At 36.4% G+C, this 26,805-nt stretch overlaps 1 protein-coding gene across 1 annotated transcript in view; it reads left to right on the top strand.

Annotated features, from left to right (window-relative positions):
* LOC122144921 (ribonuclease inhibitor-like) overlaps positions 1 to 25,737 on the top strand; it is a gene marked incomplete at its 5' end in the record, with an annotated part of 40,821 nt that extends 15,084 nt beyond the window's left edge. Inside the window, 7 exon segments of the mRNA XM_042756132.1 lie at positions 12,148 to 12,321; positions 13,347 to 13,520; positions 15,616 to 15,789; positions 24,228 to 24,398; positions 24,640 to 24,720; positions 25,400 to 25,598; positions 25,714 to 25,737. Coding sequence (XP_042612066.1) covers positions 12,148 to 12,321; positions 13,347 to 13,520; positions 15,616 to 15,789; positions 24,228 to 24,398; positions 24,640 to 24,720; positions 25,400 to 25,598; positions 25,714 to 25,737 — 997 coding nt within the window.
* Between the last annotated feature and the right edge of the window lie 1,068 nt (positions 25,738 to 26,805).

Genomic DNA, 26,805 nt, shown 5'->3' with positions numbered 1-26,805 from the left:
ATAAATCTAAGGATATTGCACGTTTTTATTGCAATAAATAAATAGAATGCTGACAACATGAGATATAAAGTGTTTTTCTCTGTGTAAATGTTTTTCAGGTAGTAGTGCTCATGGAGAGCAGCACACAGATGTTTGGAGCAGACACAGCAGCAGTCAGATTGTCCCGCACATGTTCAGTGTTGTGTGGTTCAGGGTCTTCATCATGGTCTTCCTCATCCTATCTGTGCACTCAGACAAGGACTCGATGTCCCTCTCTCATCATGATCAGATTCAGTCTGACTGCATCAGTGAGGGTCCTGATGGACGGATGTGGGTTCACCATCTGTAAACTTTCAAAAACAGAACAATGTTTGAATAAAGCTTTGTTTCATGTGTTGTTGACTTGTATTTATTTATTGTGATGGTTATTTTTATTTATTCTTTTACTCATTTATTCATGTCTCCTGTTGTTGTCAGTAACACATGCATTCATTCATTACTTGACTGAATGTTTAGATGTATTCATCTTGGCTGCATTTGTCTAGTGTGAAGTCATGCATAGCTGTGGCATATGAAAAAAACGAATTACAATTTTTTTGTTTTACAAAAAAATATATAATTATTAGTCACCATTTACGATTATTATTGTTGATAAGTGTTGGGGTGGGCTAGAAAGGCTTTCTGAGGTAATCTTCATTTCTAAGTAGTAATACTTACAGTGTAAAATCAACAGTCTTCTCCAAAGGTGAGATCTAATATTAATTCAAATTTTACTTTTTTTTAATGTTGGCAGACTTTCAGACTGCAGTTTCACTGAAGAAGGTTATAAAGCTCTGGCTTCAGCTCTGAGATCAAAACCCTTCACACACTGACAGAGGCTGGATCTCACAGGAAATGAATCCTGGACAATCAGGACCAATGAAGAAGCTTAGTGATTTACTACAGGATGATTCCTGTAAATTAAAGAACATCAGGTAATACACTGAAACATTGAAATATTTAAAACTGAACACACAGATGTGAAATCAGCTGTATGATAATAGAGGGGTCAAACAGACCAGTGTGGAAAAGGAATAACATGAATTGAATTCAAATGCAATTCAGAGAAATTCAACAGACTCACAACAGAAGTTGTGACAACGTTATATAAAAACACTAAATTAAATAACTAATGATCTAAATTTTTATCTTCTTTCTGTAGGTTTCTGAAAAGTCCTGCTGCACAGGAAGCGTGTGATTATCTGACCAAAGTTCTGGGTAAAAGTCCATTATTTTTGACAGAACTGGATCTGAGTGAAGATAAAATTGGAGAAATGGAGATTTGGATTGGGAGAAAGCTCTCTGCTCTTTTTGGTGGACTCTCATAGCAAAACTGGAGAAAATAAGGTTAGTGATGTGTATACATTTATAACTTTTGTTTATCATTACTAAAGACTGGCAGTCACATGTGATCAGATATAAAATCAACGCCTGTTGATCTGATGTGTGTTGAATATGTCCTGAATATTAATTATAATGCTGTTTTATTTCTGTTTAGGCTGAATAATTGTGAGCTGACAGAGAAAAGCTGTTCAGTTCTAGCTACTGTTCTCTCCTCCAAAACCATCCTGAAAGAGATGAACCTGAACAACAGCCGTCTTCTGGACTCAGGAGTTAAAGTGATCTGTGAGGGACTGAAGAATACTGTGTGTGAGCTGGAGATACTCAAGTGAGTACATTTTACCATCAACTACACTCAACAGCACAGCAGTGAGATCAGACTTGCACATTGGCAGATTATGGAAATATATATATATATTTATATATAATATATATATATATATATATGTACATGATATATATATATATATATATATATATATATAATTATATATATATATGTATGATACATATATATATATATATATATGTACATATATATATATATATATATATATATATATATATATGTACATATATATATATATACTTATATATATATATATAATATATTATATATATATCTGTATATAGTAGATATATATATATCTATATATATATATATATATATATATATATATATATATATATATATATATAGTACATATATATATATATATATATAATATATATATATATATATATATATACCGCCACGCGTACTGCCTCCGCAGGGCCGCAAGCGTTAACTGCAAGTCAGTCCCGTGTTAAAATCATTTTGCGAAACTAGCACCAGGTGGCGCAAAGGGACGGATTGCGAACTGAATGTTATTGTAAAATGTTGGTTTGTAAACAGAGATGAAAGGAAGACGTAAAACAACAATAGCATTATGATATACAATATAACATCCTTAAAAGCCATTAAAAAAAATAGGATTGTCTTAGGCTACAGCATCTACTACTAATCAAAAATTTAAAGAAAGGCCTTTTACACAAAGGCTCTTATGCATGCTATTGTTATTAAACAGTCATAACATGAATTCAGTTCAGCTGGAAGGGGTTGGTTTTTTTAGGGGGTAGGTATGTATAGCTTGTGGGGGTTGAAATAAAGGTGTGAATTTCTTACCTCCGTGAAGTTGGGCACCCCATAAAAAGGAATAATCACCAAAACTATGCCATTCGTTTGTGCTACGTTTTGTGCTGATTTGTGCCGCAAAAATGAACGTTTGTGCTGGTTTGGTGTTTGAGATATGAAACATTCTTTTTTTGACCGTGTGACGTCACTCTCCACCCACCATGTTGCCCAAATCGCTGTAAACCAGCGCAGTTCGTTTGTGCTCGATTTGTGCCCATTTGTGCCGTTAAATCAAACACTGTATCTATTTCCTTCCGTAGATATAACCAAAATATTTTCGGAGGCCGTGACGTCACTCTCCACCCCAGTTCGTCTAAATCGCACAAAACTGGTGTCATTCGTTTGTGCTCGATTTGATCCGTTTTTGTGCTGTTGAAATGAACATCAAATATATTTCTCCTTCTTAGAAATACCAAAAACAATTCTGGGCAGTGACGTCACTCTCCACCCCATGGCGTCCGAATCTCTCCAAACCGGTGCCGTTCGTTTGTGCTCGATTTGTGCTGGTTTGTGCCGTTCAAAAGAAACCCTGTAACTATGACACCTTCTTTTATATATATAAAAAATAACCTTTTTTCGAACAGTGACGTCACTCTCCACCCCATGCAATCTAAATGCTTCCAAACCGGTGCCATTCGTTTGTGCTCGATTTGTGCTGGTTTGTGCTGTTCAAATTTGTATTGTATCTATTTCCCGTCGTCAAAAATAACAAATACAAAAACGGGCCAGTGACGTCCCTCCAAACCGGTGCCGTTCGTTTGTGAGGTATTTGACCTCGGTTAAGTTGGCCCCCCACCCAACGCAAAACGTCAGCAAAATAGTCTCAATCGTTGTGCTGTAAAATTTGTCGTTTGTGCCGCTTTGGTTTCTTTTGATTAAAATAATATTTATAGGTCAATCTGAGGTCACTCAGCCCCCCCCCCCACATACTCCAAATTCACCCCAAATAGACTTGTTTGTTTGTGCTCCGTTTGTGCTGGTTTGTGCCGGTAAAAGAAACACCATGACCTCTTCTTAAAGATAACAGAAACATTACTCTCCTCCCTGTTTAGCGTGGCCGCCAGAGTTAAAAAAAAATTTTAAAAAATAAAATAAAATAAAAAGTGCTCGTACTGCCTTAAAATTTTAAGTTTAGTAAGCTCCAAGTTTTACTAACTTCATATTTCAAAGTTCACTAAGCTTAAGTTTCAAGGCAGCATCATTCTGTTTCATTTGGTGTTTGATTTGTGCCATTAGAATATCAAACATCTAGGTCTATACCCACAAATATTCGTTAATATTAATAATATTAATTAGGTCATATAGCCTATATAGCCTAATTCCAGGTGATCTCCACATCCATTAGCTATAGGCTATATGTCACTGTTATTGCATGGTATTACTGCCATTGAACAGTTAATATTATTATATTAATATTATGTAAAACTTTTTTTCTGTCCCCCTTACAAACGACTATTTATCGCACTGCATAATAAGACAAAAAGGACATAATGGACTGTAGAAAAGTGCTTAAATATATAATAGCCTTAACCTATAGCTGAACATGTGAAAAAAAAGACCACAAAAAAATTATAGATAGGCATACTGTAGATACATATAAAAGAGGTAAAAACGTTTTATGAATATTTGCAATCAAAAAACATCTAAGCAAAAACGAAAAGAACGCCGTTGGCATGGACTGAGAGCTTCCTAAATTAGCATATATTTGTTATGTATTCTAATGGCACAAATCGAGCACAAGAGAATTAGAACGATTTAAACTTGCCAGTAAAAAAAAAACGGTCTCACCATTTCAACTTAATGCTGCCTTGAAATTTAAGCTTAGTCAACTTGAAATATGAAGTTAGTAAAACTTGGAGCTGACTAAACTTTAAAAATTTAAGACAGCACGAGCACGTAGTTTTTTTTAACTCTGCGGCCATGGCACGCTAAACAGGGAGGAGAGTAATGTTACTGTTCTCTTTAAGAAGAGGTCATGGTTGTTTCTTTTAACGGCACAAACTAGCGAGGTTCGAGACCTACGTGAAGTTGGCCCCCCCACCCAACGCAAAAACGTCAGCAAATAGTCTGTCGTTTGTGCCGCTTTGGTTTTTAGATATATAAAAATAATATTTATAGGTCATTCCGAGGTCACTCACCCCCCCACCCCCATACTCCAAATTCACCCCAAATAGACTCGTTTGTTTGTGCCTCGTTTGTGCTGGTTTGTGCCGGTAAAAGTTTTGTTTGTGCTGCCTCGGTTTTTAAAATATTAGACATTGAATTTAGGCGATGACGTCACTCAGCCCCTCATATACTCCAAATTCACCCAAAACAGGTTCAATCGTTTGTGCTTCGTTTGTGCTGGTTTGTGCCAGTAATATTTTCGTTTGTGCTGTTTCAGTTTTTTTAGATATTAAAATAATATTTATAGGTCATTCCGAGGTCACGCTCCAAATTTACCCCAAATAATCTTGTTGTTTGTGCTTCGTTTGTGCTGGATTTATTTTCGTTTTGCTACTGTGTGTTTTTTTAAAGATTTTTTTTTCTTGTCAGCTAGTCCCATGTTTATATTAAATTGATTAATAATAACCTATTAAACCATCCTTTTAATATATAGGCATTTATAGCCTATTCCACGCTCAAGCGCGAATAAAGCACTGGAAAATATTGATTGAATGCATAGGGGAAAAATAAGACATTGTAATTATTTATTACTTATTACTATTAGAAGTATATCTCTGTGATAGATTATTGATGGGGAGCTGGGCAATTACTAGTGAATATGACCAAAATAGGGTGTTATTATTATTTTTATATAGGCGCATTCATGTGTTTATGAGGAGTGTGGGAGTATTATCGCGCTTACTGTATGAAATGGAGGCGCCCGCATAATCCCCTCGCATTTTTTTTTTTTTTTCTTTTTTTTACTTTTTTTTTTTTCCTGCGGAAAGAATTTTTTGGATGTGCTTTCTGTCGTCTAATGCAGTCTCCCTGAATGGAGCACGTCACAACAATGAACCGGCTGACAGACAAGAAATAAATCTATATAAATCTTAAATGGAATAAGCTATAAATGTCTATATATTAAAAGGATTGTTTAATAGGTTCTTATATTAATCAATTTAATATAAACATGGGACTAGTTGACTAGGAAAAATCTTTAAAAAAACAGTAGCAAACCCAAAAATATTTCTAGCACAAACGAAGCACAAACAAACAAGATTATTTGGGGTAAATTTGGAGCATGTGGGGGGGCTGAGTGACCTCGGAATGATCACTAAATAAATAAATAAATAAATAAATAAATAAAACACAAAAATAAATAAATAAATAAATAAATAAATAAATAAATAAATAAATAAATAAAAAAACATCTGAACCAGGACACAGACAAAGAAGATTATTTGGGGTAAATTTGGAGCGTGACCTCAGAATGATCACTAAAAAATATCTAAAAAAAACGAAGCATCACAAACGAACATTTTGACGGCACAAAATTAAACATAACCAAAGAAGATTATTTTGGGTGAATTTGGAGCATGTGGGGGGTTGAGTGACATCATCGTCTATAATTCATTATCTAATATTTTAAAAAAGCAAAAGCAGCACAAATGAAACTTTTACCGCACAAACCAGCACAAACGAAGCACAAACAAACGAGTCTATTTGGGGTGAATTTGGAGTATGTGGGGGTGGGGGGGGTGGCTGAGTGACCTCAGAATGACCTATAAATATTATTTTAATCTAAAAAACTGAAACAGCACAAACGAAAATATTACCGGCACAAACGAAGCACAAACGATTGAACCTGTTTTGGGTGAATTTGGAGTATATGGGGGGATGAGTGACGTCATCGCACCATAAGTCAGTGTCTAATATTTTAAAAACCAAAGGAGCACAAACGGAACCTTTTACCAGCACAAACAAACGAGTCTACTTGGGGTGAATTTTGGAGTAGGCTATGTGATGGGGCTGAGTGAACTCATACTGACCTATAAATATTATTTTAAACAAAAAAAAACCAAAGCGGCACAAACTAAAATTTTTACAGCACAAACGGAGCACAAACGATTGAGACTATTTTACTGACGTTTTGCGTTGGGTGGGGGGCCAACTTAACGGAGGTCAAATACCTCACAAACGAGCGGCACCGGTTTGGAGGGACGTCACTGGCCCTTTTTGTATTTGTTATTTTTGAGGACGGGAAATAGATACATACAAATTTGAACGGCACAAACCAGCACAAATCGAGCACAAAACGAATGGCACCGGTTGGAAGAATTTAGATTGCATGGGGTGGAGAGTGACGTCACTGTTCGAAAAAAAGGTTTTTTTTTTATATATAAAAGAAGCTGTCATAGTTACAGGGTTTCTTTTAACGGCACAAACCAGCACAGATCAAGCACAAACGAATGGCACCGGTTTGGAGAGATTTGGACGCCATGGGGTGGAGAGTGACATCACTGCCCAGAATAGTTTTTGTTTTATCTAAGAAGGAGAAATATATTTGACATTCATTTCAACAGCACAAACCAGCACAAATCGAGCACAAACGAATGACACCAGTTTGTGTGATTTAGAAGAACTGGGGTGGAGAGTGATGTCACGGACTCCGAAAATAATTTGGTTATATCTACGGAAGGAAAATAGATACAGTGTTTGATTTAACGGCACAAATGGGCACAAATCGAGCACAAACGAACTGCGCTGGTTTGGAGCGATTTGGGCAACATGGGGTGGAGAGTGACGTCACACGGTCAAATAAAGAATGTTTAATATCTCAAACAACAAACCAGCACAAACGTTCATTTTTGCGGCACAAATCAGCACAAACGTAGCACAAACGAATGGCATAGTTTTGGTGATTATTCCTTTTTATGGGGTGCCAACGAGAAATGGATTTATTTCTTGCTCTTTCATATGGACAGTGTGGGGTTCAAACTTGCAGAACAGGTTTTAAGACATACTGGTTTTAGAACAACTTTAAAGAAAGGTTTGATCCACTACTGTATAGCGCAAAAAAAGTTTATTAGTTTTTATAACTTAATTTCAGAGGAAGCTGCCTTAACTCAAAAAAAGAAGAAAAAAAAAAAAAGATGCAAACTGTTGCATTAGGGCGGGTGATATGGCCAAATAAAAATCCCCGATTTTTTTCACACAAAAAATCTGATTTACGATTTAAATCGATTTTTTTGCCCCCCTACTTAACATCAATATTTAAATGACAAAGAAATTATTCAAAACATGTTTTAATATAATTCTTTATCATTTACCAGTAAAGTTTATAACTGAGACAAGATGATAAAAAAGCAGTAACATCATTACCTTAATGCTGGAAAGACCTTTATTTTATTATTATTATTATTTTTTTTAATAAAGGCCCATCATGCATCTAACAATCCACTCGGCGTTAAGAGCTGTTCAGATTACAACTGGCAACTCCGCAGTGAGTCAGTGTCATGGACGTAGGAAAGACCAAGTGTAAATATATTTTCTGGTCTTTATTTTATATAGGGCTCGGGAGACTTGCCGGGCTCGAAGCTCTCTCCCCGGACAGCATGCCAAATACACATAACCGTTATTTAATTATAAGTAAATGTGAACTCGTGAAAGACTGTTTTCATATGGATTACTTTATCACATAATATTTGTTTTCGGCAGCACTTGTTTAGTTTAAAAGCAGACATGTCAAGTTTTCTATAGATATATCTCTCATTTCTCTTTGTTGAGTATTTACTGAGTTACAGTTAATCTTAATGACGCGTTTCTAAATGAAGACCACCGCAGATCAAGGCTGCAGACAGCACACCTTGTTGTTATCTTTTATTTTATAAATGCACAAAGTTTTGTTGTTATTATGTCCGTATACAAATAAAAGTAGACCCTTTTACAAATTCATATGGCTAAATATGTTTATCATGTGAATTCTTACCTAAATATGCAGTTATATTATGGGCCGTTGGCAAGAATTGTACTCATGATTGAGTGGTGGTGGAGCGCTCTTGGAGCGAGTGAAAACCACGACGCTCCGACTTTTTAAAAAATCCGCTCCTGGCTCCAGTCAGAATAACACCCCTCCTCACATACTCAGCTCGGCAGCATGTCTCAAACGTGCGAGGGAGGGTTGAGCCCAATCAGAACTACGGGAGCCCTGAGTGGAGCATCGGCGGATGTAAAAAAAAAAATATAAAAAAAATAATATTATGATTTTCATTCAAACAAATCGATGTAAACTACACATTCGAATTAATCAATAAAATAGATTTATCGCCCAGCCCTATGTTGCATTAATTTTATTTTGTTGCGTCTATACAATATTTGATATATAAATTATCACAGAATGTAGCCTATTCATAAACAATATATTGAACCATCTCTTTAAGTTTTTCTAAATCCCAAACAGAGTCAGACATCAGTAAAGTATCCGTCTATGAACATGTTATATAGGCTTTTTTAGATTTGGGAATACACATGCGTTACAAACGTGAAAAACAAAAAAAACACCAATTTTGGGAGACATTATATTTTGTAGACTTTATGTGATTTAAAATGCACAAACCAGAAGCACAATATCTGCAGAGAAGATGGGCATTCTCAAAAAATAAAATATAATTTTTATTTAAATTTTTGTTGTTGTGTTTCAGAGGAATAATCAGTGTTAAGACATCTCTCCATTATAGACCGTTCTGAAAGCAGAATTTATGCAGACATGTATAAAATGCTTTAAAAACTTTAACAGAGATGTCTAGAGGGTATTTAAATAGGTCTGCCCCCACGTAAGATTTTTCTAGTTCCCTTTCAGTCGGTCACTCTTGACGCCACGTCGGTGACCGACAAAAATGTGATATCACTTCGATAGACCAATCTACTTCGAGTGTAAACTAAACAAGCCAATGCACATTTGCATGCATTATTGCATCCAGCTGCCGCTGATCACAGCATGAGTATAATAAGGCAGCAGGTGCAATGCATAACAGCTTTTCGCTTCAGAGCCAAGTGACAGTATCGTTCTGCCCAACTGTGTCTGCTGTGAACTACGAGTTCAGCACGCTCTCGGAAGCTTCATGTGAGATGGCTCTTCAGCGTCAGTCGTTCCTGTGTCGATTGGGTTGCGCACTTCAGGCTGCACTATCCCCTGTCCTGTTGCCGCTGCCGCGATCTGGGGCTCGTTCTGGCGGCCGACAGACGAGAACCACTTCTGGCAGTAGCACGGGCCCTATGTGTGTGCCATATGTGTATTTGCTCCCGAGACCTCGGGAAGGATGGGGCTTCCACAGTGTCCCTGTTCCAAGCGAAACGGGTACATTTTCCCAGCATTATCCAATCTCACCCAGTGAGGTAGTGCTTTGACAATTGTGAGTGGAACTACTTGTTCCGAGCCACGGCCTACACCTAATAGGGGTGCAGGCGGCTCGCACAGGGCACTGGAAGGGGCAGCACCTATGGCACTTTGGTAGGGATCCCATTTTTGTCAGTCACCAACGTGGTGTCGAGAGTGACCGACTGAAAGGGAACGTCTTGGTTACGTATGGTAACCCTCGTTCCCTGAAGGAGGGAACGGAGACACCACATCCCGTCGCCATGGTTTGCTGTACCGCCGCTGAGCTGCCGGGTCTCTGGCTCAGCTCCTCAGCGAAAACCTGGTATGCATTGCACCTGGTGCCTTCTTATACTCACGCTGTGATCAGCGGCAGCTGGATGCAATAATTGCATGCCAATATGCATTGGCTCATTTAGTTTACACTCAAAGTAGATTGGTCTATCGAAGCGATATCCCATTTTCGTCGGTCACCGACGTGGCGTCTCCAATCCTTCCTTCAGGGAATGAGGGTTACCATACGTAACCGAGACGTTACTAGTCGTTCATTTGTCATAATCCGTTGCATTATTCAACTAATTGCAGGTTTTTTTTACATCTATAATCCAAAATGAGCCTTAATATATTCCGCGCTGAAGCACATGCATTAAGTTTGGCACAAAGCACAGGCAGAAGTAGCCTGATAATTGTGAAAAAGGTGACATTTTAATTATTTATTAATAAACAAATGTTTTCTTGTCAGCTGCAAGATGAAATTCACAGTGCTGACTCTCTCCACATGGATGCACCTTTAAAGAGAAATGCAACCATCACAGATTACACAATGCTTTCCTTTTGAATCGATGCGTTTTAAAAGACATTTCAAGCTTTCTATAGATATATTTCTCATGTATGTGAGAAACCCCAATTTTGAGTAATTTTATTATCAGGGAAATCATGTGATCTAGAGGGCACCTTACTGTCATGCATGCGCATTAATAATTTTTGCACAAACAATTGAATATTAATAATAATTCATATTTTGCATATGTATTACAAAGTAAATATTTTTTTGACATGCAATTATCCAAAATAAAACCAAATAAGATTTGTAATAAAGATAAAATACGTAGACAAATAAGAATAAATGATGTGCAAGCACTCAGCATCATGCATGCCAATCAAATCTTGCACTCTGATATTTTAAGGAATATTATACAAACCTGCATTTAAATGCGGGCTGGGATTTTTTTTTTTTTTCTTTCCTTAAATTATATGACAGCAAGTAAAGAACATTTAAAATCACTGAAGTTGTCAATTAATGAAGCTCTTTTTTTACATTGTGTGCATTTTATTGATTCTAATGAGAGAACTTGAGTTTATATGTGAAGACGTTTTATTAATCAGTCCATTCTTTAGAGTTTCAATGATTTAGTTAAATTGTGCAGGTATAATTTATTCGTTTCTTGTTTTAATTAGGCCTAAATAATGGGAGCGAAATTATACAGTGCCTCAATTTTTCAACGTTTTACTAAAATAAAGAAAATAATTTATAAAACACGCAAGCCTAGCTCACTAAAATAGACCACTTTTAATGCTCCGATGCAAAGTAAACCACAAATTCTTTTGAATAGTAATATTTTTTTTAATATAAATAATACTGCACACAATTTAAATGTTTCAAATCTAAAATATGGTGTGGAGAAATATAAGCATAGGCTCATAGGCTTGACATTTATCCTGCTTGATTTCATCTAAGAAACGCACATATCTTCATAAGGACTAAACTTTCATCTGTGAATATTAAATATTTTAACTAGCCTACAGTGTTTTTCTTTCATTTTCCCCGAGCTGCAGCCATCAAATGTAACACATCGGAGAGGCATAGCTGACGGTTATTTGCGAAAATGTGCTTTGATGCGCTTGTTTGAAAACTTGTGGTTAAAGTGCCACATAGTGGTGAAAAGCTGCAAATGCACTTTGCAGACGCGGCGGCAGTACGTGCGGCAGTAGAACCATCATTTTGGATGGCCACCTACTGTATATAAAAGTAGGTAATATACAATATTAGGCTGTGTATAGTAATCACATGTTTTCTCCATATCCTGTAATCTCTAAAATGTAAAAAAAGGAAGAAAAAAAAGAAAAGCAAAATTAAAAAATAAATAAATAAATAAATAAATAAATGTAATTCCTGAAACATACATATTAATCTGTTGATATGTGATCTGTAGCCCTAAACTACTAAATAAATACATAAAAAAATGAAACCATAAAACAGTCATGAATTTGAGCCACAATATTAATTCAAATTTAATTGCTTTAATGTTGGTAGACTTTCAGACTGCAGTATCACTGAAGAAGATTATAAAGCTCTGGCTTCAGCTCTGAGATCAAACCCTTCACACCTGATAGAGCTGGAACTCACAGGAAATGATCCTGGACAATCAGGAGTGAAGCAGCTCAGTGATTTACTACAGGATCCAAACTTGCAACTGAAGACACTGAGGTGAGTGATATTAAAAATTATTAAGTGCAATAGTTTTAAAACCACTGTTACTGAAAGAGAAAAATTACTGAAAAATCACTGTTACTGAAACTGTAAAAAATAAATTCATAAAAGCTTTGATTGTCTTAAAGCCCTTTCACAAAATTAATTTTAAAATATTATCATTCAATATGAACATAAACCCAGTTTAGCTGAAAGAGAATAATTAAAAAAAGATGTTTAAAAAAGCTTTGTATTCATTAAAAGACCTTTCACAAGCTTGTGAAAAATATTCTCAATATATGTCAATATATTTCATCTTTATCCAGGTTTTTGGGTCCTGCTGCAGATGAAGCCTGTCATTATGTGACTGGAATTGTGGGTAAAAACCCGTTACTCCTGAAAGAGCTGAATCTAAGTGAACATAAACTAGGAGACACACGAGTGAATCAGATCGCTGCTCTACTGCAGGATAAACACTGTAAACTCAACACACTGATGTGAGTATTTTTAGCTACATTTTTTATTACACATTTAAAATATCTTAAATGAAGTGACCAAAATCAGTTTTTGGGAATCCCTTAATAGTGGAATCAAGTACTTTGTATTTGTAAATTTTCCCTCTCACGTTCATTTTAGTCTGCGTAAGTGTGGTCTGACAGAGGAAAGCTGTGCAGTTCTTGCTACAGTCTTGAGATCAAAACTCCAGTCTGAAAGACCTTGACATGAGCAACAATAATCTGCAGGATTCAGGAGTGAAGAAACTCCAGAACGGGTTAGAAGACACAAACTGCACACTGAAGAAACTCAGGTGAGTTTAATAAACCACTGTTTGAGTTCAATAATATTGTTCTCCTTTGTTCAATGTTAAAATAAAATACTGGAGTAAACTAAGGAAAATGAAAAGTCATTATTCTGACCCTAGACCAGACATTCTCTGCCCAGAAGAGAAAATAAATGTATTGTATTTGAGGTTATATTATATATAAACATTCACTGATATTAATTTTCTTATAGATTTTTTTTTTTAATCCTCTTTTCTCTAGTCTTTCAGACTGCAGTATCACTGAAGAAGGTTATAAAGCTCTGGCTTCAGCGCTAAGATCAAATCCTTCACACCTGATAGAGCTGGATCTCACAGGAAATGATCCTGGACAATCAGGAGTGAAGGCGCTCAGTGATTTACTACAGGATCCAAACTGTCAACTGAAGACACTGAGGTGAGAGATGATGAAAAAAATACAAAATAAATGATGTGCATTTAAATGATTTATAGATGTATTATTTCCCTAATAGAGTAAGGTACACAATTTGTTACATTAAAATTGCTCAAACTTGAAAGATCAGAAGGTGCCATTTAGGCTGGCTGCAGAGTCATCAGCCGGGAGCCACCCATCATTGATGTTCAGCTCCTTTCATCCCAGAACATCTCTGGGTGGTGGAGCAGTAGCAGGGACGTCTCCCTGCTGTCCCCTGCAGTCAGTTCTATGATCATTCTGGCCCCCACATCTTGTCCCTTTTCTGAAGCTAGAGCCAGTAGCTCTCTTCCTCTGCCTCCTCTGCCAGATTTTTTATTGCCTTTGACAACTTGGTGCCTCTAATACCAAGAGACTTCAGGAGCTGTTGAGTGGAGGTACTAGTCAAGCTTCGACAGCCAACTTCCACTGGATAGGTGAAAGCACTCTAACTTGCCTCTTTGTACACGACTGAGAGATTTGTGTACTTCTACTTACTCTCAAAAGCAGCCTCCACGCCATCTTCCAATGGCACAGTCAGTTAAACCATGATGACTGTTCTTGTGATATTAGACCAGAGCAAGATGTCTGGCCAGAGGGAGGTTATGGTGATCTTCTGTGGGACATTCAACTGGTGGTCAAGATCAGCTCTCAGCTCCCAGCTGCTTCTGGGTGACAGCAGGGATCACTCCTTTGTGGTGCTCCCAAGCTCCTCAGCCCCTTGTCTCACACAATGGTTCAGGCCATGAGATGTTTATTAAAATGTTCAAAGTAAAACTGTTAAGATTAACAAGAGCTTTCATTACAAACAAGGTTTGATAATCTTTACATGTTTTGTAATAGAATGCATGTTAAATTGAATCCTGCTTCATCTTCTCTTCTGCAGGTTTTTGAGTCCTGCTGCAGATGAAGCCTGTCAATATGTGACAGGAATCGTGGGTAAAAACCCGTTAATCCAGAGAGAGCTGAATCTGAGTGAACGTGAACTAGGAGACACACGAGTGAATCAGATCACTGCTCTATTGCAGGATAAACACTGTAAACTCAACACACTGATGTGAGTATCTTACAACACTTCACATTTCACTACTAATAACTGCTAGGAATGTTACAGTAGTTGATAATTCTCATTCAAGTCAGTGCAATCTTTCTCTTAGCATCAAAATAAAATCCCAAAAATACATAACACTTTATTTCGATAGTCCACTTTAGACATTCTACTAACAGTAAGTAACTTTGCAACTACATGTCAACTGGCAGTTAGTAGAGTATTAGTAGACTGTCTGCTTAATATCTTCTTACACTTTCTTTGTCAACGTATTCAACTAACCCTTAACCTATCCTAACAGTCTACACTGAGAGTTAGTATACATGTAGTAGCAAATAATGAGATTTAGGTGCTATGTAGTTGACATGTAGTTACAAAGTTACTTATAGTTAGTAGAATGTCTAAAGTGGATTTTCAAAATAAAGTGTAACCTAAAAATACAGCTTCACTATAAATACACAGATGTCTTTCCTAGAGTTACAAAAACAATTTTCACCTGTAAATTGCAATAAAAGTTATAATTAAGTGCACATTCAGGGGTTGGATAAAATATTGTGACCACTTGGGAAATAGCCAATATTTTATTCAGGTGTTATCCCACCATTTGCCTATAATACAGCTTCCTGCCTTCTCTAAATTATCAATATATTTTATAGCATTCATGATAGATAATAAGCATTAAGTTGTCATTGCTCATTGTAAGTTAATGTTAACTAGTTTACTTTTGTTTATTTTTTACATTTTGAATTAACATAATTAAATGATACCTCATTGTAGAGTTATTGTGTAGAAAATAAACAACAGATGTAAAAAACCAAGGGTGAGATTGAATTAATCTTGAATTGACATATCTTTGTATTTCATATCGTTTTTCACAGCTCGTAACTTTGTGGTAGTTGTAATTCACTTGTAGTGGTAATTTCTGAGTCAATTTAAAATGACAAATTACCGTCAGAAATGACAAGCAAATCCTCCAAAACCTTGAATGGTTATCATAAAATTGACCTATTTTCATTTTCTTTCTCTCTTCAGTCTGTCTAGATGCAGTATTACAGAGAAACAATGTCTCATCCTAATTTCAGCTCTGAAATTAAACCCTTTACACCTGAGAGAACTGGACATAAGTGAGAATGAACTAAAAAACACAGGAGTGAATCACTTATGTGACGTTCTGAAGGATTCACACTGTAAGCTGGAGAGACTGAGGTGAGGGACATTCACATACAAGAATCAAAATACTTAAAGTCACTTAAACACTCTAAAGTAAAACAGTTTTTTACACAGGCAAAAAATGTATCGTTTGATGTTTCAAGATTTAGGTTCACAATTTACAGACAAGATGAAACTATTTACATGCTGTTTTCTAATATCTTTATTGCATTATATTAGTATATGTCTAATAATGCATCACATTATGAGCAGGCCTACACTCTATTATTATCTGTTATATTTTTGTAAATATGTAATTGTCACATCAGATGCAGACATCAGAGAATCCTCTGTACTGCAATTATACATTTTTCATGTTGATTTTTTTTATACTGATTTGATACTGAGTTTGGCATAAAAGATTATGTCAATTTAGTAAGTTTAGTAAAAAAATCTTCTCCTGTAAAGATAACATCTTCCCCTCAATTGAAGGAGGAAAATATAGTGAACTGTGGTTTGCTGTTTGTTTGACAGAAAACAGGCATTGTATTTACCTTTTGAGTGGTACGGTCCCACATATGGGATTCTTATTTCCGTGCCCCTGAGAGTATGGTCCCACATATGGGATTTAGAATGTTCAGTGACATCGCATAACTGCCAGATTCAAAATTTCAAATCGGCCTCTTGCGCCAACACACAGAGAGGCCAGCATGATAAAAGCTACTCAAACAGCTTTTATAGGCACTTGATGTGTTTATTTTGTAACATACACTTATACTGTCACAGAAGCACCAGACAAAAATTTAGGGCATATAAGCACAATAATGTATGAATGAAACGAGCTCAGCCTGTTTGTTTTAGGCTGATGGGCTGTCATTTACATTCACTCAAACAGTGTTTACATGCACATGATGTGCTTAATTTATGCCACGGACACTCCGATTGTCACAGAAGTACCACAACAAAAGTTTATAGAGCATATTAGCGCAATAAATTAATGTATTAATGGAATGCGCGCAGCCGTCTTTGTTTTCATCTTAGGCAGCGCGGCTGTCGTTTACGTTCACTCAAACAGTGTTTGCATTCGCATAATGTACTTATTTTATGCCACGGACACTCCGATTGTCACAGAAGTACAACAACAAACGTTTATAGGGCAAATAAGCAGAAGAATGTCAATTATGAATGAAATGCGCACAGCCGTCTCTTTTCATAATAGGCTGATGAGCGGTCATTTACGTTCACTCAAAGTGTGATTATTTTATGTCACAAACACTCAGATTGTCACAAAAGTACCACAACAAAAGTTTATAGAGCACATAAGCACAAGAAATAATGTATGAATAAAATGCGCGCAGCCGTCTTTGCTTTCTTCATAGGCAGCGCGGCTGTCATTTACGTTTACTCAAACTGTTTATAAGGCACTTTATGTGATTATTTTATGTCACAAACACTCAGATTGTCACAGAAGTACCACAACAAACGAATATAGGGCATAAAAGCATAATATATCAATGAAACACGATCACCCGATGCGTTGCTTTACTATACAGTTTATTGTTTACATAACTTAGTACTTATAGTATACAAACAAACATGGCTTCCTACTTGACAGCTCATGACATCACTATTACTATCTATGTAAATATAGATAGTAATACTAACTATCACTATTCCAGAGTAAACATGGAAAGAAAACTTACTCGTGATGATATTTTGGACATTCTTTTTGACTCGGACACTGAATCCAGCAGTGGCAGTGACAGACAGCTGTCAGACAGTGACGAGGAAGCCCACCTCCCAGAAAACCTTGCGGGCTGTGATCGTTCCGAAACGTCGCCGATCCCTGACAATGCCGGCGCTGTTGTGGAGAACTTCCTTCCAACCTGGACGTCCAATCCATTCTTTCCATCAGCCCTGGATTTTGACAACACTACCAAAGGTATTCAAAGTAACCTAACAAATCCTTCTGAAGCAGAATGTTTCAGATTATTTATAAATGAGCAACTTGTGGAGCAAGTGGTGCAGGAGACCAATAGGTATGCTCATCAGCTGAAAGAGTCGGCTACTATCCCTGGGAAGCTGGCAAAGTGGACTGAAACAACTGTAAATGAAATTTACACATTTCTGGCAGCTGTTATTATTACGTGCCTGGTAAGAAAAAAACTCTTTTACTGAAGATTACTGAAGCACCGACCCAGTAATACAGACCCCATTTTTCTCTGCTCTCCTCTCTCTGGATCGGTTCCAACTACTCCAGAGGGCCCTCCACTTTGCTGACAATGCTACAGCATATCTCAGAGATCCTTTGAATAAAATTAGAAGCGTTTTCACCTCTCTGATGGCTGGGCAGTTTTGGGCAGATGTTCATTCCTCACAGGGACTTGTGCATTGATGAGTCACTGCTGCTGTGGAAAGGCTGGCTTGATTTCGACAGTACATTCCATCAAAGAGGAAGAGGTTCGGGATCAAGCTCTTCATGCTGTGTGATGTTCTGACTGGGTACGTCATCAATGTGGTAGTGTACACTGGCTCCAGCACAGACATCACACACACACTCCAGGACTTGGTGTGTCTGGTTTAGTAGTGCTGACACTATTGAAGCCATACTTGGGGAGAGGGCATACTCTGTACATGGACAACTGGTACACCAGTTCTTCTCTTTTCAATCACCTGCTGAGAGGCAAAACCGGGGCTAGTGGAACAGTGAGGCCAACAGAAAAGGCATGTCACGCTTCCGAGACAGGATGTCCAGTGGGGAGGCAGACTTTAAAAGTTGCGAAGAAATGCTGGGCCATGAAGTGGCATGATAAACGAGATGTCCACATGCTGACAACAGTCAACTCAGCAGAGATATCACCCTCTGGAAAGATAGACCACACAACTGGAAATGAGAAAATCAAACCCCAATGCGTGCTGGACTACAATAAGAAAATGGGTGCTGTGGATGAGGTCGATATGATAGACAGTTTTGTTGGCTGTACTCGCAAGACCTTAAAATGGTATCAGAAAATGTGTTCTTCCATTTTGAGGACCTTGCAGTACACGATGCATTCATTGTGTACAAGGTGAAGAATGATTCTAGCCTGACATACCAAAAGTTCCGTAAAAATCTTGTCCGCCAACTTGTGAAAGAACACCGCACTCCCCGGAAACCATCTTCTGGTGGTCACCCTCCTGCTTACAACCCACTTCGTCTCACTGCCTGGCATTTCCCCTCTGAGATCCCTGTAACTGTCCAAACAGGGGAAGAACACACGCAGGTACTGCAAGGTCTGTCTGGCCACCAAAAAGTGCCCACAAAAAAGGCAGAAGACGAGGTTTATGTGCAGACCTTGCAACACAGTGCTGTGTCCAACAGAGTGCTTTGAACAGTACCACACTTCAGCCTATTTCTGAGGAAAAAAATAAAAAAATTGTTATAGCACTGTTATAGCAATACTTGTTCTTTTTTTGTTACTGTGTAAATAATCTTTACTGTATAATTAATGTATATTGTTTTAAAGTGCAAAATATATATCAAACACACACACACACACATAAACACACAGCTATTAAATCAACCTTGTAAATATGTCAAGCTGTAGTTGTAATTATATTTAATTTATATGTAATTATTTATCATAATTATTATAGAATGACCTTATATTTAGATATTTCATGATATATATTATAAATACTTTGTAATTGCTGTACAAACATTTGATGACTGTTCTACATATATGAGATGTAAATCTCTTCATGCTGTTAAAACTACCTTTATTTTTGTGCAAATAAGCAAACTGCACCAAACCAACTTTGGTTTAAAAAAAAAAATGTTCAATACTAACTTTGGCTTCGCGTTTTCATTAATAGTATTTGGATATTTTGGCACTTTAATATAAAGGATTCATGCACATTGTTTCATCGACATGCCATTCTGGTTGATGTTATTTCTTGTTTACAATGAAATTAACGAGATTAAATTTGAAATAATAAAATATGAGAATAATACATTTGCAATACATAATCATAATACCTTGTGTGATCACCGAATGCACGACTTCCATCTGCACATGCCGGTAAGCACAAGTTACCTGTTCCATATATCTTCCTGTTTCTGAAACACAAGCGTTTTTGTTCATTTCTTTGTTTTAGAGAGTGATCCAATGTACCTGGCTTGAAATAGAAGTAAAATTGACCGCCTTGTGCTTCATCTTTACAAAGAGTCCAGTGTTATAGCTAATAATTGTTTTACCCTGCCGCACGCAGCACAGGTCACGTTTTCTTTGAGTCACTTGAACCCCATGCTGCTTTGCAATGTAAACAAACAAGGCTGTGGCCATAGCCCGTATTAAATGCAAATAGCAACAGATTTCTTACATTTGCTGCTCATGTCGACTTGTGCGCAACTGCTGCAACATGTTTAGGATTATATTTGCCATGAAAAGAAAACAACATAAAAAGTTTATTATAATTAGAACATTTACAAAAGACTTACAATTAGAAGAAAAAACCCTCAAATGTGTCTTCCTGGCCACGCAGTATTAAAGCGCCAATTTCAGGTGTTAACATGGAAACTAAAACGTAATACAGCCCAACGTTCTATGGCCGTTAAAAAATTCACTCCAGGGGGACAGCTGAGATATACTAAACTCACCACTGAAAAGGTTAATCACCTTACATACCGTAGAATATAATATAACAACATATGTTTTTAGGCTTTCAGACTGCAGTATCACTGAAGAAGGTTATAAAGCTCTGGCTTCAGCTCTGAGATCAAACCCTTCACACCTGATAGAGCTGGATCTGACAGGAAATGATCCTGGACAATCTGGAGTGAAGAAGCTCAGTGATTTACTACAGGATGATTCCTGTAAATTAAAGATAATCAGGTAATAAACTGAAACATTGAAATATTTAAAACTGAACCACAGATGTGAAATCAGCTGTATGACAATAGAGGGGTCAAATAGACCAGTGTGGAAAAGGAATAACATGAATTGATTTCAAATGCAATTCAGAGAAATTCAACAGACACACAACAGAAGTTGTGACGACGTTATATAAAAACACTAAATTAACTTACTAATGATTTAAATTTTTATCTTTTTACTGTAGGTTTCTGAAAAGTCCTGCTGCACAGGAAGCATGTGATTATCTCAACGAAGTTCTGGGTAAAAGTCCATTATTTCTGACAGAACTGGATCTGAGTGAAGATAAAATTGGAGATTTAGATTGGGAGAAGCTTTATGCTCTTTTGGTGGACTCTCATAGCAAACTGGAGAAAATAAAGTTAGTGGTGTTATACATTTCTAACTTTTATTCATCATTACTAAAGACTAGCAGTCACATGTGATCATATATAAAGGCCTGTTGATCTGATGTGTGTTGAATATGTCCTGAATATTAATTATTGCTGTTTTATTCTGTTTAGGCTGAATAACTGTGAGCTGACAGAGAAAAGCTGTTCAGTTCTAGCTACTGTTCTCTCCTCCAAAACCACCCTGAAAGAGATGAACCTGAACAACAGCCGTCTTCTGTACTCAGGAGTCAAAGTGATCTGTGAGGGACTGAAGAATACTGTGTGTGAGCTGGAGATACTCAAGTGAGTACATTTTACCATCAGCTACACTCAGCAGCACAGCAGTGAGATCAGTATTGCACATTGGCAGATTATGGAAATATTATATATCTGTTCACCTCCAGAAATAGGAAAACATGCAAGATTACCAGTTTTCTAACTAAAACTAAAAACTCAATTTGTTAACTATACTAAAATAAAGCAAACACAACAGGAAAACTGAAGTAAACTCTTTAAAACCAATTAAAATAAAAAATACTACAAATTACTTTAGCACTATCTGATCACTTCTGTATTTTCTTTGATATATTGATCTCTGCTACCACTGAATCTAGATCTGTCTCTGTCAGAAGGAGATGCATAAACGAGAACACAAGTGTACTATTTATGGAGGCTATATCTTTAACACCAAGCATTTCTGCAGAGTCTGTTGATATTTGATGATATTGCTCCAATAATAGTCAGTAAGAAAACAAACAGACAGAAATCAATTTGGAGAAGATCAACAGCAGTTCAGACTATGAAAAGACAATGCAGAAAAGCCAAGTGGATGTGGCGGAAGACGAAACTTGAAATTCACTATAGCATCAATAAAGACTTTTTATATGCTTTTAATGTGAAACTAGCCACAGCTAGACAGAATTTCTTCTCAAACCTTAAAAACAGTAACTTAAACAACACTCATACTCTTTTTGCCACTGTTGAGAGACTGTCAACCCCCCCCAAGTCAGATTCCCAGTGAAATGCTCTCAGACAGCAAATGCAATGAGTTTGCTTCCTTCTTTTTTCTGAGAAGATCATCAATATCAGGAAGGCGATTGGCACATCCTCAAGCAATGCAGAGGTCAGACAGATTGGCCACAATATCAAAAAGATTCTATGTCTACTTTTGAAGCAACTGATAGCAAAATTTTGGAAGAAATAATGCAGCACCTAAAATCATCAACCTGCTATCTTGACACAACTTCCCACATCTTTTTTCAAAAGTGTAAAAAACATTGCAAGAATTAGATGTTTTGTTTTCAGTCAAGACTTGGAGAAAACTTGTTCATGCCTTTATCGCCAGCAGTGTGGACTACTGTAATGGGCTCCTCACCGGCCTTCCCAAAAAGACCATTAGACAGCTGCAGCTCATCCAGAATGCTGCTGCCAGGATTCTGACTAGAACCAGAAAATCTGAGCATATCACACAAGTCCTCAGGTCCTTACACTGGCTTCCAGTTACATTTAGGATTGATTTTAAAGTACTTTTCTCGTTTATAAATCACTTAATGACCTAGGACCGAAATATATTGCAGATATGTTCACTGAATCTAAACTTAACAGACCACTCAGATAATTAGCATCGAGTCAGTTAGAAATACCAAGGGTTCACACAAAACAAGGGGAGTCCGCCTTTAGTTACTATGCCGCCCGCAGTTGGATACAGTTTCCAGAAGAGATCAGATGTGCTAAAACATTAGTCACATTTAAATCTAGACTCAAAACTCACTCTGTTTTTAGCTGTGCATTTGTTGAATGAGCACTGTGCGATGTCCGAACCGATTGCACTGTATTTTACGTATTCACTGTATTTTATGTAAAATCATTTTCTATTTTTTAACTGTTTTAAATTCATTTTAAATAAGTCCATTTTAAATCAATTCCAAAGTTGTAAAATAGCTTGTTTTCATTTATGATTATTTTACTTTCATGTTAAGCACTTTGAATGACCATTGTGTACGAAATGTGCTATATAATAAACTTGCCTTGCCTTGCCTTGTAATATCATCTTATGTTCTTGCCTTGCATTGCCTTGCCTTGCCTAATTTGTTTTTGCTGAGCAGTATAATATAATTATTGACGTATATTCATATTGCTTTCATTAAACATGAAGAATATACAAAAGTGTGTTTAATGCAATACAAATTTAAATATATAAAAGTAGGTAATATAAAATATTAGGCTGTGTATAGTAATCACCTGTTTTCCCCATATCCTGTAATCTCTTAATAAAATAACAAGGGAGATCAATTAAATAGACAAATTTAAAAAAAGGAAAAAAAAGAAAGAAATGTAATTCCTGAAACATACGTATTAATCTGTTGATATGTGATCTGTAGCCCTAAACTACTAAATAAATACATAAAAAAATGAAACTATCAAACAGCCATGAATTTGAGCCACAATATTAATTCAAATTTTACTTTTTTAATGTTGGTAGACTTTCAGACTGCAGTATCAGTGAAGAAGGTTATGAAGCTCTGGCTTCAGCTCTGAGATCAAATCCTTCACACCTTATAGAGCTGGATCTCACAGGAAATGATCCTGGACAATCAGGAGTGAAGCAGCTCAGTGATTTACTACAGGATCCAAACTTTCAACTGAAGACACTGAGGTGAGTGATATAAAAAATTATTAAGTGCAATAATTTTTAAACCACTGTTGCTGAAAAAGAATATAACTGTCAAAAATAAATTCATAAAAGCTTTGATTGTCTTAAAGCCCTTTCACAAAATTTATTTTAAAATATTATCATTCAATATGAACATAAACCCAGTTTAGCTGAAAGAGAATAATAAAAAAGATGTTTCTTGTGAAAAACTATTCTCAATATATGTCAATATATTTCGTCTTTATGCAGGTTTTTGGGTCCTGCTGCAGATGAAGCCTGTCAGTATGTGACTGGAATTGTGGGTGAAAACCCATTACTCCTGAGAGAGCTGAATCTAAGTGAACATAAACTAGGAGACACACGAGTGAATCAGATCGCTGCTCTACTGCAGGATAAACACTGTAAACTCAACACACTGATGTGAGCATTTTTAGTTACATTTTTATTACACATTTAAATTATCTTAAATGAAGTGACCAAAATCAGTTTTCGGGAATCCCTTAATAGTGAAATTAAGTACTTTGTATTTGTAAATTGTCCCTCTCACGTTCATTTTAGTCTGCGTAAGTGTGGTCTAACAGAGGAAAGCTGTTCAGCTCTCGCTACAGTCCTGAGATCAAACTCCAGTCTGAAAGACCTTGACATGAGCAACAATAATCTGCAGGATTCAGGAGTGAAGAAACTCCAGAACGGGTTAGAAGACACAAACTGCACACTGAAGAAACTCAGGTTAGTTTAATAAACCACTGTTGGAGTTTAATAATATTGTTCTCCTTTGTTCAATGTTAAAATAAAATACTGGAGTAAACTAAGGAAAATGAAAAGTCATTATTCTGACCCTAAACTAGACATTTTCTGCCCAGAAGCGAAAATAAATGTATTGTATTTGAGGTTATATTATATATATAAAAAACATTCACTTATATTAATTTTATTATAGATTTGATTTTTTTTATCCTCTTTTCTCTAGTCTTTCCGACTGCAGTATCACTGAAGAAGGTTATAAAGCTCTGGCTTCAGCGCTAAGATCAAATCCTTCACACCTGATAGAGCTGGATCTCACAGGAAATGATCCTGGACAATCAGGAGTGAAAGAGCTCAGTGATTTACTACAGGATCCAAACTGTCAACTGAAGACACTGAGGTGAGAGATGATGAAATAATACAAAATAAATGATGTGCATGTGAATTATTTATAGATGTATTATTTCCCTAATAGCGTAAGGTACACAATTTGTTACATCAAAATTGTTCAAACTTGAAAGATCAGAAGGTGCCATTTAGGCTGGCTGCAGAGTCATCAGCCGGGAGCCACCCATCATTGATGTTCCGCTCCTTTCATCCCAGAACATCTCTGGGTGGTGGAGCAGTGGCAGGGACGTCTCCCTGCTGTCCCCTGCAGTCAGTTCTATGATCATTCTGGCCCCCACATCTTGTCCCTTTTCTGAAGCCAGAGCCAGTAGCTCCCTTCCTCTGCGTCCTCTGTAAAATATTTTAGTGCCTTTACAACTTGGTGCCTCTGATACCAAGAGACTTCAGGAGCTGTTGAGTGGAGGTACTAGTCAAGCCTCGACAGCCAACTTCCACTGGATAGGTGAAAGCACTCTAACTTGCCTCTTTGCACGCAACTGAGAGATTTGTGTACTTCTACTTCCTCTCAAAAGCAGCCTCCACGCCATCTTCCAATGGCACAGTCAGTTAAACCATGATGACTGTTCTTGTGATATTAGACCAGAGCAAGATGTCTGGCCAGAGGGAGGTTATGGTGATCTTCTGTGGGACATTCAACTGGTGGTCAAGATTCAGTTCTCAGTTCCTAGCTGCTTCTGGGTGACAGCAGGGATCACTCCTTTGTGGTGCTCCCAAGCTCCTCAGCCCCTTGTCTCACACAATGGTTCAGGCCATGAGATGTTTATTGAAATGTTCAAAGTAAAACTGTTAAGATTAACAAGAGCTTTCATTACAAACAATGTTTGATAATCTTAACATGTTTTGTAATAGAATGCACGTTAAATTGAATCCTGCTTCATCTTCTTTTCTGCAGGTTTTTGAGTCCTGCTGCAGATGAAGCCTGTCAGTATGTGACTGGAATCGTGGGTAAAAACCCGCTACTCCTGAGAGAGCTGAATCTGAGTGACTGTGAACTAGGAGACACACAAGTGAATCAGATCACTGCTCTACTGCGGGATAAACACTGTAAACTCAACACACTGATGTGAGTATCAAAAAACATTCACTACTAATAACTGCTAGTAATGTTACAGCAGTTGATGATTCTCATTCAAGTCAGTGCAATTTTTCTCTCAGCATCAAAATAAAATCCCAAAAATACATAACACTTTATTTCGATAGTCCACTTTGTCCACTTTTTTTTTTTTTTTTTTTTATTTTTTTTTTTTTTTTTTTTTCCTTTCTTTACTTGCACACATTATTTAGTGCAGCCTTTTTTTTTTTATTTTTTTTTTTTTTTTTTTTTTTTTTTTTTTTTTTTTTTTTTTTTTTTTTTTTTTTTTTTTTTTTTTTTTTTTTTTTTTTTTTTTTTTTTTTTTTTTTTTTTTTTTTTTTTTTTTTTTTTTTTTTTTTTTTTTTTTTTTTTTTTTTTTTTTTTTTTTTTTTTTTCATATCTCATTACTTTTTTTTTTTTTTTTTTTTTTTTTTTTTTTTTTTTTTTTTTGTTTTGACTCTACTAACAGTAACAGTAACTTTGCAACTACATGTCAACTAGCAGTTAGTAGAGTATTAGTAGACTGTCTGCTTAATATCTTCTTACACTTTCTTTGTCAACTTATTCAACTAACCCTAAACCTACCCTAACAGTCTACTCTGAGAGTTAGTATACATGTAGTAGCAAATAATGAGATTAAGGTGCTATGTAGTTGACATGTAGTTACAGAGTTACTTATAGTTAGTAGAATTTCTAAAGTGGATTATCAAAATAAAGTGTAACACAAATATACAGCTTCACTATAAATACACAGATGTCTTTCCTAGAGTTACAAAAACAATTATCTGCTGTAAATTTCAATAAAACGTTATATTAAGTGCACATTCAGGGGTTGGGTAAAATATTGTGAATACTTGGGAAATGTGGTATCCTACCCCTATTTGCTATATATTACAGCTTCCTGCCTTCTCT

This window comes from Cyprinus carpio, unplaced genomic scaffold (genome assembly GCF_018340385.1).
Source record: "Cyprinus carpio isolate SPL01 unplaced genomic scaffold, ASM1834038v1 S000006800, whole genome shotgun sequence".
In the NCBI taxonomy this organism is placed as follows: Eukaryota; Metazoa; Chordata; class Actinopteri; order Cypriniformes; family Cyprinidae; genus Cyprinus; species Cyprinus carpio.
Note: the sequence above shows the minus strand (reverse complement) of the source record. Positions and strands in the feature narration are given on the sequence as shown.